This window comes from Phocoena phocoena, chromosome 2 (genome assembly GCF_963924675.1).
Source record: "Phocoena phocoena chromosome 2, mPhoPho1.1, whole genome shotgun sequence".
NCBI lineage: Eukaryota > Metazoa > Chordata > Mammalia > Artiodactyla > Phocoenidae > Phocoena > Phocoena phocoena.
Window position 1 is genome coordinate 147,104,854 of NC_089220.1, and position 13,151 is coordinate 147,118,004.

The following is a 13,151-nucleotide window of genomic DNA, read 5'->3' on the forward strand; positions in this document are numbered from 1 at the left end:
TGGGAAGTTTTTGGGTTTTTTTTTTTTTTTAAAACTATAGAACTCTTGAGAATCACTGCGAGTCTGTCATATTCCTCAGATGTGTTGGAGCTAAAGAAGAAAAAGATTGAGGACTATATTGTGTATCTCTACAAGTTTTCTGATCTTTCTTTTTGATGTCTTAATCTTTGATACAACATAAACGGAGGCTTACTCTGGGACTTTATTGTTTATATAATATAACTGGAGAAGTTTAATTTTATAAGTCCATATTAAAAGTTTATCATGTTCATAACTATGCTGTGCACCTTGGAAGACAGATGAAAAATAAGACACGTCTTTTCCTTACTTGAATTAATAAATTCTTTTTAGGAATTTAAAATTATTTGTACAAGGCAATACATTTGTAAGAGATGAATAAACAAATTACAATTAGAAGACACAAGAGAATTGAGTTTGATTCTTGTGAAAGCATTGGTCAGGAACATTTGCATCGTAGTAAGTCCTAGAAAGAACAGGGAATTTTTAGTAATTAGTAAAGGGGCAGGGAGAACATTCTAGACAGAACTGCTTAAACAAAGGGATAGAGTTATGAAGTTTGGGCACACATTTAGAAATTTTGAGTAGTTCAGTTTAGTAGAAATATAATATACATTCAGGTACAATAGACTAAAGTTTGGTTTGGCCAAAATAAATTAAAGGCCTTATATGAGAAGCTATAGGTGCCTAGAATATAAGAAACTAATTTTCTAAGATTTTCTTTTTATTGACAAACACCTAAATTACTATCCTTATATCTAGCCACATTATTAATCATATTTACTAGCTAATGGAAGGATTTTTGTTTACCTTATTATTATATTCCCAGAGCATAGAATGCCTAACATGTAACAAGCATGCCTGAAATGAATGATTTTAGATTTCATAAGAAAGGAGAATTTCAGTGATTGTACTTTAAAGAGATCTTGTCCTAATAAGTCAGGTTGTTTTTGGTACTTTTATAACATGCATCCAAGCTTCACTGTATTCACCTGACTTGGGTTTGCATCTTTGCAGTGTTCTGTAACTACGAGCATGTTCTTTATGGTGTACCTTCATTACCAGGCATATCTACCTGTGTGACTCGGTGTAGGTAGATGTCAAAAATCTTTGGCTTTAACTTTACATCTGTTTTCCTGAAGTGTAGCATTGCTTAATTCTTTAATCATGAGTTTAATCATTTCTAGGAATTAAGTGACATAACTTTTAGAATTTCTGCTACTAGTCTACTATATTCTTCTGGTTATGTAAATAGTTATATTTGCTATTTATTTTAGTATTTGTAAATGTTAGCTTTGCCATTATATATCTTTTGTATTTCTGAATAAGCTATTCTTAACTTTATATGTATTTTGAAAACATCAGTTGAGTTATATATATGTCAACTGTACCTGTTTGTATTCTAGTGTTTGTTCCAAGGATTGTAATACGCATCCTCGATTTAACATAGTTCCTCTTGAATTAGTATAATAAATACCATTTCACATAAAACGTAAGAATTTACAATGATATAATTACTTACTACCCCTTCCCCTCCTTTGTGCTATTGGGTTGTCATCTATATTTTACTTCTACATATGTTATAAACCTAATGATACCTAACAATTATTTTTGTTTGCTTTAAACAGCCAATTATCTTTTCAAGAAATTAAGAAATTTTATATTTTCCCACATATTTACCATCTTGTAGTGTTACTTAAGCTAGAAGTAGTATCTGTTTTGTCTGAATTCTCACAGCATATATTTTGTACTATTTATGTCACATATGACATTACAGTTAGTAGTTCCATGTATATGTCAAATTGCCTTTGCGAGTTTTATGTTTTTTTCTGTCAAGGACTAGAGTTCATACATTTTAAAATACTTCATTGTGTTTAGCTATTGCCTTACACAAAATAGGCAACATTTTTTTAAGTGTGCAACAATGACTGAAATTTTGTTCTTTTATCTGAGTATTTGTATAATCTGACAAGTTGTATTTTTACAGTTCACCATTAGATGTCACTTTCTAACATTTTATATTCTTACCAATAAATTCCATACCATATTGCTTATCAGATTTGGAAAGTTGACACGCCTATACAACTGCACTTAAACTGAGAAGTTTCTGTACATTTTAAAGTGGTTACTTTCTAGAACAGAGACATTCATAAATAATTATAATTTTAAAAATCTCTTAATTTTATATTGAAGTTTATACTGAACCAACTAATTTTCCTTAAGTTTTCTTTAAAACTTGAATGCTGCTGTTGTTTTTGATTCTTAATTGATTTTGTAATTCTGAAAAGCACTTTCTTATTTCAGGAGCCTAACTGATCCTAGACTCACCAGAAGAGAGTCTCTAGTTAAGCTTTAATGGCAAGTGCTGGTTTTTTGGAGAAAGAGGGAGAATTGACTTAGCTGTGAAAAGAAATGTAGAGGTGGAGAAAAAGATTCATGAGGCTCTCCTGGCCAGTCATGGAATACAATGAAGTGCTAAGAATGAATTTTCCTTTTTATTCTCTCCTCTTAAAAGATAGGAAAGGGCAGGTCAAGGAGATTTCAGCCATCCCCCAAACTTTGATGTTTACCTATGCCTAAGGGCCTCAACATCATAACCTGTATGATTTAGGGGTCAGGTGCCTAACAGGTCCCTCTGTGCCCAGTGGAGAGTCCAGGCGTGTGGCCTCTTCTTACAGTACCATCTCTCATCAGACATTCAGGCTGCAACTCCGTTTTTCCCCCCAGTCTTGCCAGGACACAGCTGGTGGCCATTTTCCTCAGTCTATTCAGAATATTGAAATTTGAATAAATTAGCAATGTTGTTTCCTAATAACATAATGAATGACCAACACCTCATCCAAGCATCGCAACATTTCTAATAATGTGGGTCCATCCATGTCATCCTCTGGTATACCAACCCCCAGCCTTTCACACCTCAGCCAGAAACAACTATTCTATATTTTCTGTTTATGGTTTTATTTTTTAAAAAAAGGAATGTTGTTTTCATTATCAGTATGTCTATATTGAATTAAAATATTTAAACCATGAGTATAATAAAGTACTTCTAATTCGGACATTTAATTTCCATTTTGCATTGATCTGTCAAATTACACACAATGTAATATCAAAAATGAAATTTTATATAGTAACACTTTTGCTGTATAATAAATTTTAAATGTATATTTCTTTGACATATTGGTATAAGATGGCCACTCATTCTTCTTGGGAAGACCTTTTCTGCTGTTGGTCTTGTAGTGTCATTCTTTGTGAAGTAATGAAGTGAAAAGTTTTATGGAGTAATTGGTGATGTGGATGGTAGAAAATAAAAAGTTGGCCATACTATATATTGAGGTGCTGAGAGTGTTACTTATATTGATGATAATTCATTTTGTAATCCGTGCTTTTCCCTTATGTTTTTGTATATTGCTACAGCTGAAGGAGTAAACAGGTCATGGCACGCTTAACAAAAAGACGGCAGGCGGACACAAAAGCTATCCAGCATCTTTGGGCAGCCATTGAGATTATACGGAATCAGAAGCAAATTGCCAACATTGACCGTATTACAAAGTAAGTAATTTTAAACAAAAAAAGTCTATGTAAAATTTTATATAAGACTTTGGGAGAAAAGGTCCAAAGATTATTTATTTATTTATTATGCTAATTAACATATATTACAAAGTACTAGATACTTTGCCTTACAGGAGTATAAAGTTGTTAGGGAAGTAAATACTGAAACATACACAAGCAACTTGTGTTTAGAGGTTGTATAAATGAATATTAGATAAGTAAAGTATCAATGTGTACTATTTCCAATAGTACACTAATAGATTTATAGTTCTCAAAAATTTTTTAGTTCTTGAAAACAAGTCCTTATTTAAGTCTTTTATTAAAAAGGCTTTTAGTTAATCGCTTGCTTTTATGTAAGCTATCTAAAAGTCTACTGTTCATTATTCATTTTAATGTGTGAATAATATATGCTACCATATAGCTTGGTGTAGGTATAGTAACATCTTACTAGTTTGTAGCACACTAACCAAGAATTTTTAACAATTTCATTTTATATTTTAGAAGTTAGAGTAAATATATCTTCAGTTGACAGAAGAAAGTTCTTCTTTATTTTCCAATGCTGTTTATCTTGGCAGTCCAAGATTCAGAACAGAAAAAAATCAGACTACTGTATGAATACTCTATTTACATGTTATGTACTAATTATAAGAGAGTCTTCAAATAGAACTTGATTTTGTTGTGTTTGGTATTTTTAAAGGAATAAAGTTAAATTAATCTTTTAAAATGTTTGAATGATATTTTTTCGTAATTTAAATAGAATTTCTTTATACTTATTCTCCAACACATTCTTTAGATGCTACCTATAAAAATGGAAAACAGATGATTTACGAAAGCCCATTTAATTAAGTGCTTATTTTTGTCGTTATTAATAAGTAACAAAGTTAAGTATCAGATTTTTGTCACTTAGCCATATTCTAGTGAAGAAGATTATAAGGGTTACTTGAGAGGGAAGGGACATGAGAAAGAAAGATGATGCTGTATATTGCTTTAACTCTATATTTAACCCTTTGAATATTTTAAAGTTGCCCATGTACAACTCCTAGCTCCTGTAGGTGAATAGAAGGGAAAAAAATAGGTAACAGCTATGTGGAAAATAAGAATAAAATAAATAGTACATAATAATTAAATTACTTTTAATATTGGTGATATTGGAATAAAAGTTTTTTTTAACAACCTCAAAGGAGAAAAAGCCTTAAGTATTTTCCTGTGGTTGGGATTTTTAAAAAACCCATAGTTTCTGTATATCAAAAATTACTTACAGAAGAATGTAGAAATCTTTGGATTTAATTTTTTAAATTAAAGTCATTTAATCTTGACTGAGCTATTTCAACTTTACAGGCTATTACTTCTTATTAATGCATGGCATCTTTCTCTGAAAACTCTAGGGACATTCTCTAGGAAGCTGTGGGAATCTCCAGGTGACATGTATAGAGTTTGGCTGACAAGGTTGCTGATGTGGGTGTCAGAGAGTAGGTCTTTGGATGACCGTAACGTGTGTACATGTGTATACATGTTAAATTGTGAGCGATGCAGAGGCTGTTGACAGCACTGCACACCTCTTCTCGTTGTGCACAATGGATTGTCCATAAACATTCTGTCTCCTCCTTTCCTCATCAGTACAACCTTAAGGGTGCCAAGGCTTATTTACCTTCCTGTCCTAAGGTCCATCCATAGATCTTAAGATAGATATGAATAAATTCATTTACCTGCCAAATAGTCATTGTTTCATCAGTCTTATCTAAAGATGAAAAAAATACTGAGAAAATCAGAGGGTAAGTGTTTGAGTGGTTCCCAGTGTTTCTTCTGCTTCATCTCATCTGAGAGTATGTCATATTCCTTTTTATTACGGGGGTGCATTTAGAGCATCTTGTACTTCTTTCATAACACTAGTCACATGTGTAATTATTTCCCTGCCAGACCGTCAGCCCCGGGAAGGAGCTGTCTAGATAATTGCCTAGCCCAGTGCCTTGGCTTCTCAGCAGTGTTAATTTCCTTGCTCGTAACCCTTGCCAAGGTAAGTTAGGAAGAAGAATTGGACCATGACAGGAAGTCAGATCTTTTGCTTTAAAGTCTAATAATCTTATTCTGTATTCTAAATAGGTAAATACTTTTCAAGCTTTAGATTAATTTTAAATCAAGGTACTCTGCTTAGTTACAACTAAGTCTGAACATAGAGGTATCTTTAATCTTTATCCAAATATCTTAAGTTACTGAAGGCTTTAGTAGAGTTGATGTGAAGAATGTATATGTAGTCATTAAGTTTCATTCTATATTTGACTGGTGAGTGACTCCATAAAAATACAAACTGTACAGCTTCAGTCACGCATTAAGTTTTGGGCTTTGGGGTCATGGCTCTTTATATTTTGAAGCCTGGCACATCCTAAACACCGTAGTTTACCTCTGTATAATGTTTTAGTTCTGCTTGTTTTTTTTTTTTTTTTTTTTTTTGCGGTACGCGGGCCTCTCACTGTTGTGGCCTCTCCCATTGCGGAGCACAGGCTCCGGAAGCGCAGGCTCAGCGGCCGTGGCTCACGGGCTCACGGGCTCACGGGCTCACGGGCTCAGCCGCTCCGCGGCACGTGGCATCTTCCCGGACCGGGGCACGAACCTGCGTCCCCTGCATTGGCAGGCGGACTCCCAACCACTGCGCCACCAGGGAAGCCCAGTTCTGCTTGTTTTTATTTAAAATGTCTTTTAAGTCAGTTTTAAGCTATAGGTTTCTCATTCATCTTTTTTTTTTGTTTTCCTTTGCAATTTATTTATCTAAGGACCTGGTTCATTTGCTCTGTTGTTTCCTATAGCCTGCCTTCACTGGTTTCATCCCTGTGGTGTACTTTAACCTGCTGCTCCTTCCTTTGCATCTCATGGAAATTAATAGTTGATCCTAAGGCTTGGGGGTGGGGGTGAGACTTCTTCATAGGTGGTGATGTGTTCTGCCCTCAGGAGGCCATAATGTATTTCATCTGGTGAGGTTAGTACTAAGCCTGGTATGCAGTGGCTAGATCCCATAATTCATTAAGGATTGCAAAATAGTGATAATCTAGTTTTATCTTTTCTTTTTTAACTGGAATAATTCTATAAGGATATAAACTTCCCATCATGTAGTATATGGTTACCATGTGGTATCGTTCATATCAGAAAGGTAGAATAACTGATTCTTTTATTTACCAGTTTTCACAATAGCATCCTCTAATGGCAACCAATTAGGTTTTTTTTTTGTCATTTGGAATTCATGTGTTTCAATCCATTTGATATATATCAGTCTGTTTCTGATATAATCCCTATTGATGCTTAACTTTTCCCTTCTTTGACAATTTGGAGCCTCCTCACGTTGGCCCCTGAAGTTCCTCTCTGTTTTCTGACACGACAGAATTTTTTCAGGCTCATCTAGGATACACCCTGCTCCAGTCCTGGAACCACTGATTTCTCCAAGGGTCTCTGGTTTCTCGCAGTTAGAAATTATGTTTCAAGAGCCTTTTTTGGCCTTCAGTGTGCTCATTGCTGCCAGGTTGGTCTCTCTTTCTAGGTCTTTTAGTGGACGAGTTAGGAAATACATATAATTGTAAAAGAAAAAAACTACATCATGAATTCATAATGATATTTTCCCCTTGAATTTATGGCTACTGGTTTTTACTGAGCTATCTAAAATCTTTAACTCCTTTCTTACACAGTAAGAGTCATGATTCTTTAGGACATCGTGGATAATAACATTTTAGAATATCATGTAGTTACTCAATTGTTTCATCCAACACTGCATCCCAAGCTGTCTGAGAATAATAGCATCAACACTTAACTAATAATACGTTTCATGGAAACCATATAAGTTGTCTTGCCCATCTTTAAACAGTTGTACAAATTCTAAACTGTCACAGAAAATAGCAATTATGTATTATACTTTCTTCCTTACAACTGCCATTTAGTCTTACTTCTCCAAGTAAGTGTGTATTTCATGCTCACCACTGATATCTAAAGTTCATTCTCTAGAACATTCTTTAAAAAAAGTTTTTCACTTCCCCACCCCTGCAGTTTTATTGAGATACAGTTGACATATAACATTGTATTAGTTCAAGGTGTACAACATAATGATTTGATACATGTTTATATTGTGAAATGATTACCACAGTAAATATAGTTAACATCCATCACCTCTCCTAGTTACGAAACTTTTTTTCTTGTGAAGAGAACTTTTTATACTCTCTTAACAATTTTGTATTGTTAACCATGCTGTACATTACACACCCAGAACTTATTTATCTTATAACTGGAAGTTTGTACCTTTTGTCCACCTTCACTCATTTTGCCCACCCCCAGCCCCTGCCTCTGGCAACCAACAATCTGTTCTCTGTATCCATGAGTTTAGTTTTTTAAGAATCCACATATACGTGAGATCATATAGTATTTATCTTTCTCTGTCTGACTTATTTCATGTAGCATAATGCCTTTAAGATTGATCCATGTTGTCACAAAATGATGGGATTTCCTTCTTTTTTTATGGCTTAATAATATTCCACTGTGCATGTATACCATATTTTCTCTATCCATTTGTCTGTGGATGGACACTTTGGTTGTTTCCATGTCTTGGCTGTTGTAAATAGTGCTGCTATGAACATGAGGGTGCAGATATCCTTTTTTTTTTTTTTTTGCGGTACGCGGGCCTCTCACTGTTGTGGCCTCTTCCGTTGTGGAGCACAGGCTCCGGACGCGCAGGCCCAGCGGCCATGGCTCACGGGCCCAGCCGCTCCGCGGCATATGGGATCTTCCCAGACCGGGGCACGAACCCACGTCCCCTGCATCGGCAGGCGGACCCTCAACCACTGCGCCACCAGGGAAGCCCCGCAGATATCTTTTTAAGATAGTGATTTCATTTTCTTTGGATAAGTACTCAGGAGTGGAATTGCTGGATCATATGGTAGTTCTATTTTTAATTTTCTGAGGAAGCTTCATAGTTTTACATAGTGGCAGCTCCATCTAGTAGATTCATAATCAAGACTTCCTGGGGACAAATATTTGAGTTCTTGCATGTTATAATAACAGTTGGTCTGCAGGCTTTTTACTTAAAAGGGAATTTGGTTGGATATAAAATCCTTAGCTTTTGTTTTCTTTCTCTGAGGTTCTTATATATGTTATCTATTCTGGCTTAAAGCATTGCCATCAAAAAATCTGTTGACAAGTTGATTTTCTTTCTGTTGTGACTTTGTCCTTTTGCCTAGATTCACAAAGATTTTTTTTTCTTTGAAGTCTAGGAACTTGACTGTGTCTCAGTGCTGGTCATTCTAGGTTGTTTGTTGGGTATACAGTGTCCCTTTAATATGTTTTTTTGAAATATTGAAAATTTTACTTTAAAAATGATAACAGTTTGACCCTTGAGCAACATGGGTTGAACTGTACAGGCCCACTTATATGCGTATTTCTTTCAATAAATACACACCACAGTACTACGTGATTCATGGTTGGCTGAATCCAGATGTGGAACCGCAGATACAGAGGGCTGACTGTAAAGGGAAATGGAGATTTTTGACTGCGTTGGGGGTGAGGCGGACTCTAACCCCCGTGTTGTTCAAGGGTCAATTGTATATATATCATCCATGGACTTTTATTATCTTGTTTAGTTGTCATTTATTGGGGCCTTCTCTTATACTGTGTTGGTTTCTTTCCCTATCTTCTATATTTGTAATTTTCAGTTTGGGCAGTTATAAATAAAGCTACTATATATTTTTGGTTTTTAATATTTTCTTTCTTTACAACTTCTACTTATGACTTTTTCTGCTATGTACTCACTCTTGTGTGCCTTTTACTTTGGCCCTTTTACTTCTGAAGTGATTTTTTCATTTACTTCGCATGTTTAAGTCATTTCTGAGTTTTTCTAATTCTGATTTATATCTTTCCTATATCTTAGCATCATCTTCTTAACGTCTTTTCACGTGTTTTAAAATAGTAGTTACAGTTTTCATCTATGTTATAGGCATATCGCTCAGGCGTGCTTTCATTTTAAGGATGTCCTGCTTCTTCAGCCAGTCCTTTCATGTGAAATCAAGCTTCCAGAACTTGTGTCAGGAAAAGGTGGTTGAGAATAGTTTTTCTAGATATGGCTCTAAAGCATCTTCTTATGTCACTTTTATGAAGAGCTTAACAATATGGGCTCATATTTACCATGATTTCCTGCTTCTTCTGTACCTTCTTCCAGAATTGTAATTTCTTTTGTACCCATTGTCCTTACATTGGAGATCTTTATGACCAGACTTCAGTAGTGTTTGGTACTTTTATTACTAGCAATTCCTCTACACCGTGGAGCTCTGTACTGAAAGGGAGCTTTGGATTATTAATTTTGAGTGTTCATAGGTCTCACTATGTTCTAGCCCCTTAAGGCTTTACCATGAATTCACAAATTACCATCAATTACCTGCAAATGGAAGTGTGTAAAACCCTACCCAGTTTCAACTGCTGTTCTCAAATTGGCCCACTTTGCTTTTCAATGACTGCCTGTTGGTCGTTTTATCCTCCTATACTCACTTCCATTAGGTGGTCTGTTGTGTCCCTTGCTTTCTCCTGCACAGGTGTCAATACCAATTGCGATTGCAGCTCTTGGAGATTTGTCCTCACCTACTAAGACTTTGGGATTCATGGGGATTCTCATCACTTAATTTTGTTGTTTATGTTTTTGGCAGGGGTTGGGTTGTTTGTTTGCTTTGGCTAACTCTTCTAGTAACTATGTAGAGGGTTTGGGAAACATTAAAAACCATGTTACTTCTACCATCTTCCCAGCTCACAGCAGTCTTGCCGTTTTTCTCAAAAAAAAAAAAAAAAAAGTTGTTAAAGGTACTGTGTATTTTCTGAAGTCCTAAAGCAGAGCTAAAAGTGGTAAAAATTCCTTCTAGCAGAGGCAAATTCAAGGAACATTTTTCATTTTTGTATATAACACTAGACACATCAGAATCTACAGCAGTATCTTCTTCAAAGGATCATTAAAATATTAAATTTGTGTTGAAATTTAAAAAGAAATTTCATGAGTAGAAGCTTCAGGTCCTCCAAGTTAATCGAACAATTAGGGACTAATAACAATTTCTTTAACAAAATAGGATAATTTTTCTGTGTTGCAAATGTTTCTTCCACCCAATATGATGATGTCTAACTTTCAGGGTTCATAGCAGTAGCCTCCTGTTAGTTGTCAGAACACCTCCCTTGGAAAGAGTCCTGAGTCTTTTTTACCACCTTTTTTAAACTTTTCTTTTTTTTTTTTTTTTAACCTGCTAGTTTTCTGTTCAAAAAGGAGTAGAAAAGGTGCTGTAAATTAGAGAATCACTGTTGAGACTTATTGAATATTTTAAGTATTTAAAAAACATCACTAAGAGAAACTTCTTTGACAAGTTCTGTTATTTGGGGATGTGTTTTTATAAAAAGTCAATCTGAAATCAAAATACATGTATGGGATGAAGTTTGATTGTTTAAAATTAATGGGTAACCTATGCCTCTGATTTAAAAGCTCATGTTTATAAATTTGATTTAATGATGATATAAAATTCCATACATGTCTGCACTTGGAAACTAAATAAGCACAAATAAATTTTGGCCTCTCCAAAATTTTATAAAATATAAAAAAAATTTTATATTTTTAGAAACTGAAAGATGTTTTGTGATGTTCTAGTTATCATAAGGTGGAAACAAATGATTCATTTTATCATAAAAAAGAATATACGTTAGTCAGTTTAGATGAACATAAGCATAGGCAAGAGTAGCTTCTCTTTTAAAGGTCTATAAATGCTAAATTATAAGTAGCACATATGAATTCATCAGTTTTTTGAAGTTTGGATAGGTGTAATGAAATTAAAACTTTGAAATAGTTGATTGCTTATATAAAACAAATATTTATAAAATATTTTTATGTTTAAAATCGTGATGTTAGCCCGTGTTTTACAGTTTTTAAGTCAAGGAGCAAAGAGGTGAAGATTCATATGACAATGAAATCAGTAACAGAAATGAAATTTAAACTTTGAATCCCTAAGATTCCCAATACGATTCTTAACTCATTGTCAGGTTATGTTTTAAAACGTCACTTATATTTTAATATCCAATAAAAATACTCATTGTCAGGTTATTTTTTAAAATGTCACCTCTATTTTAATATCCAATAAAAATAAGTTACATGTCATTTTTTCCTCTTTAATCCAAACAAATTATGCATATCTAATTTGGATAATTATAGCATTAGAGTTTCATAAGTATTCTAAGTAATAGTTATAATTTAAAGACATATTTTTGAAATAAGTATGGATTTTATATTAGTCTCTACCAGCATTATTGGCTAACATTATTGGTGTCATTGGGAGAGGTCAAATTAATTTTTTTGTTTACTATTGGAAAAAGCAGTTGAAACTTTCTTTCCTGTCTTGAACAACTTTGATTTTGTGTTTCTAGAGGTAACCATGTTTGTGACTAGCATGATTAGACTAACATTGGATTGGTTGACTTAGTCCCATTCAAGTTAATGTTTCAGATTAGGGCATCAATTAATTACATGTATTGCTTACTTTAGGGTCAAACCCCAGTTAGAAAATGTGACCTCTGACCTCTTGTGACATGTTTGGCATTGAAATTTGAGTTCTCCTGGAGTTCTTCCTGTCACTACAGACAGACATAAGCCCAAACTGTAAGTCTTCTTCATGTGTAGGTTGCCTTTGAAGTTGCAACTAGGTACACATTATTTATTTATTTGTTTATTTATTTATTACGGTTCAGTTTTATGAAACCCATGATTTCTAGGAACTATTTGTTAAGTTATAATTTTGTCTTTGTCAATTTCTATTCCCTCATAAGATTTATTGTAGAATAGGAAAATGGCCATTGCCTAAGTTACTTCTTTGAAAATAAAGTTAGTTTTAAAAAATTAGCAGTTAATGTTATGCTGTATATGTACTTCCAAGAATTCTTCATTCTCATAACTACATTCTCATTTCAATCTACATTGATTTATTCTTTCTTATATATCTTCTTATGGTAGCAGATTGGCAGGTACAGTTTACCACTGTTACCATTGTTATTTTACATAATAACAGCCTTACAGAAGAAGTAACTGATTCTGAAGAATCAGAATCCACAGTTCTACAGTGAGTTTTTTCTAGTGGCACTCGCCTTGTCTTGGATTGTTGTCTAGCTGTTTTCATGTTTCACATTTCTCTGCAGTTCTGTGATGGAAACATACAGACAAGGCACAGAAAAGTGTCAATAACCATTAAAGAATAAAACAATAGTACCAAATAATAGGAGAGGTATCACAGACAGAAGACAGCTCAGCCCCATGTGAGTGGAATGTTTAATTAATAATATGATAGACCTTATTTGAGGGGGCAGTCACTGAGGGAGAGTCAGGGAGGCCTTATGGAGGGTATGGAATTGGTCAGGCCTTGGAAGTTGGATGGGATTTGGTGAGGCAGAGAGGGGAGTCAAAACAGAGGGACTGTAGAGTTTTGGGGGAAAGGGAATGAAAAGGCAGAGAGGCCCAGACTAGGAGGGCCTCTAATGCCAGCATTGAGATTTTAATCCTGTGGCTAGAGGGGAATGTAAATGTGTTTGGAGTATCCTAGACTGGA

The 13,151-nt window shown here is 34.4% G+C and overlaps 1 protein-coding gene across 9 annotated transcripts in view; it reads left to right on the forward strand.

Moving 5' to 3' along the window:
• Nucleotides 1–13,151, forward strand: part of ZMYND11 (zinc finger MYND-type containing 11) — a 138,754-nt gene that overhangs the window by 53,230 nt on the left and 72,373 nt on the right. For 7 of the 9 annotated variants that reach the window (XM_065872215.1, XM_065872217.1, XM_065872214.1 and 4 more), the window contains exon 1: nt 3,452–3,567. In XM_065872215.1, the coding sequence (XP_065728287.1) occupies nt 3,452–3,567 (116 nt within the window). Of the gene's footprint in view, nt 1–3,432; nt 3,568–13,151 lie in introns of those variants that run through there. The other 2 variants (XM_065872212.1, XM_065872218.1) reach the window with 2 other exon arrangements.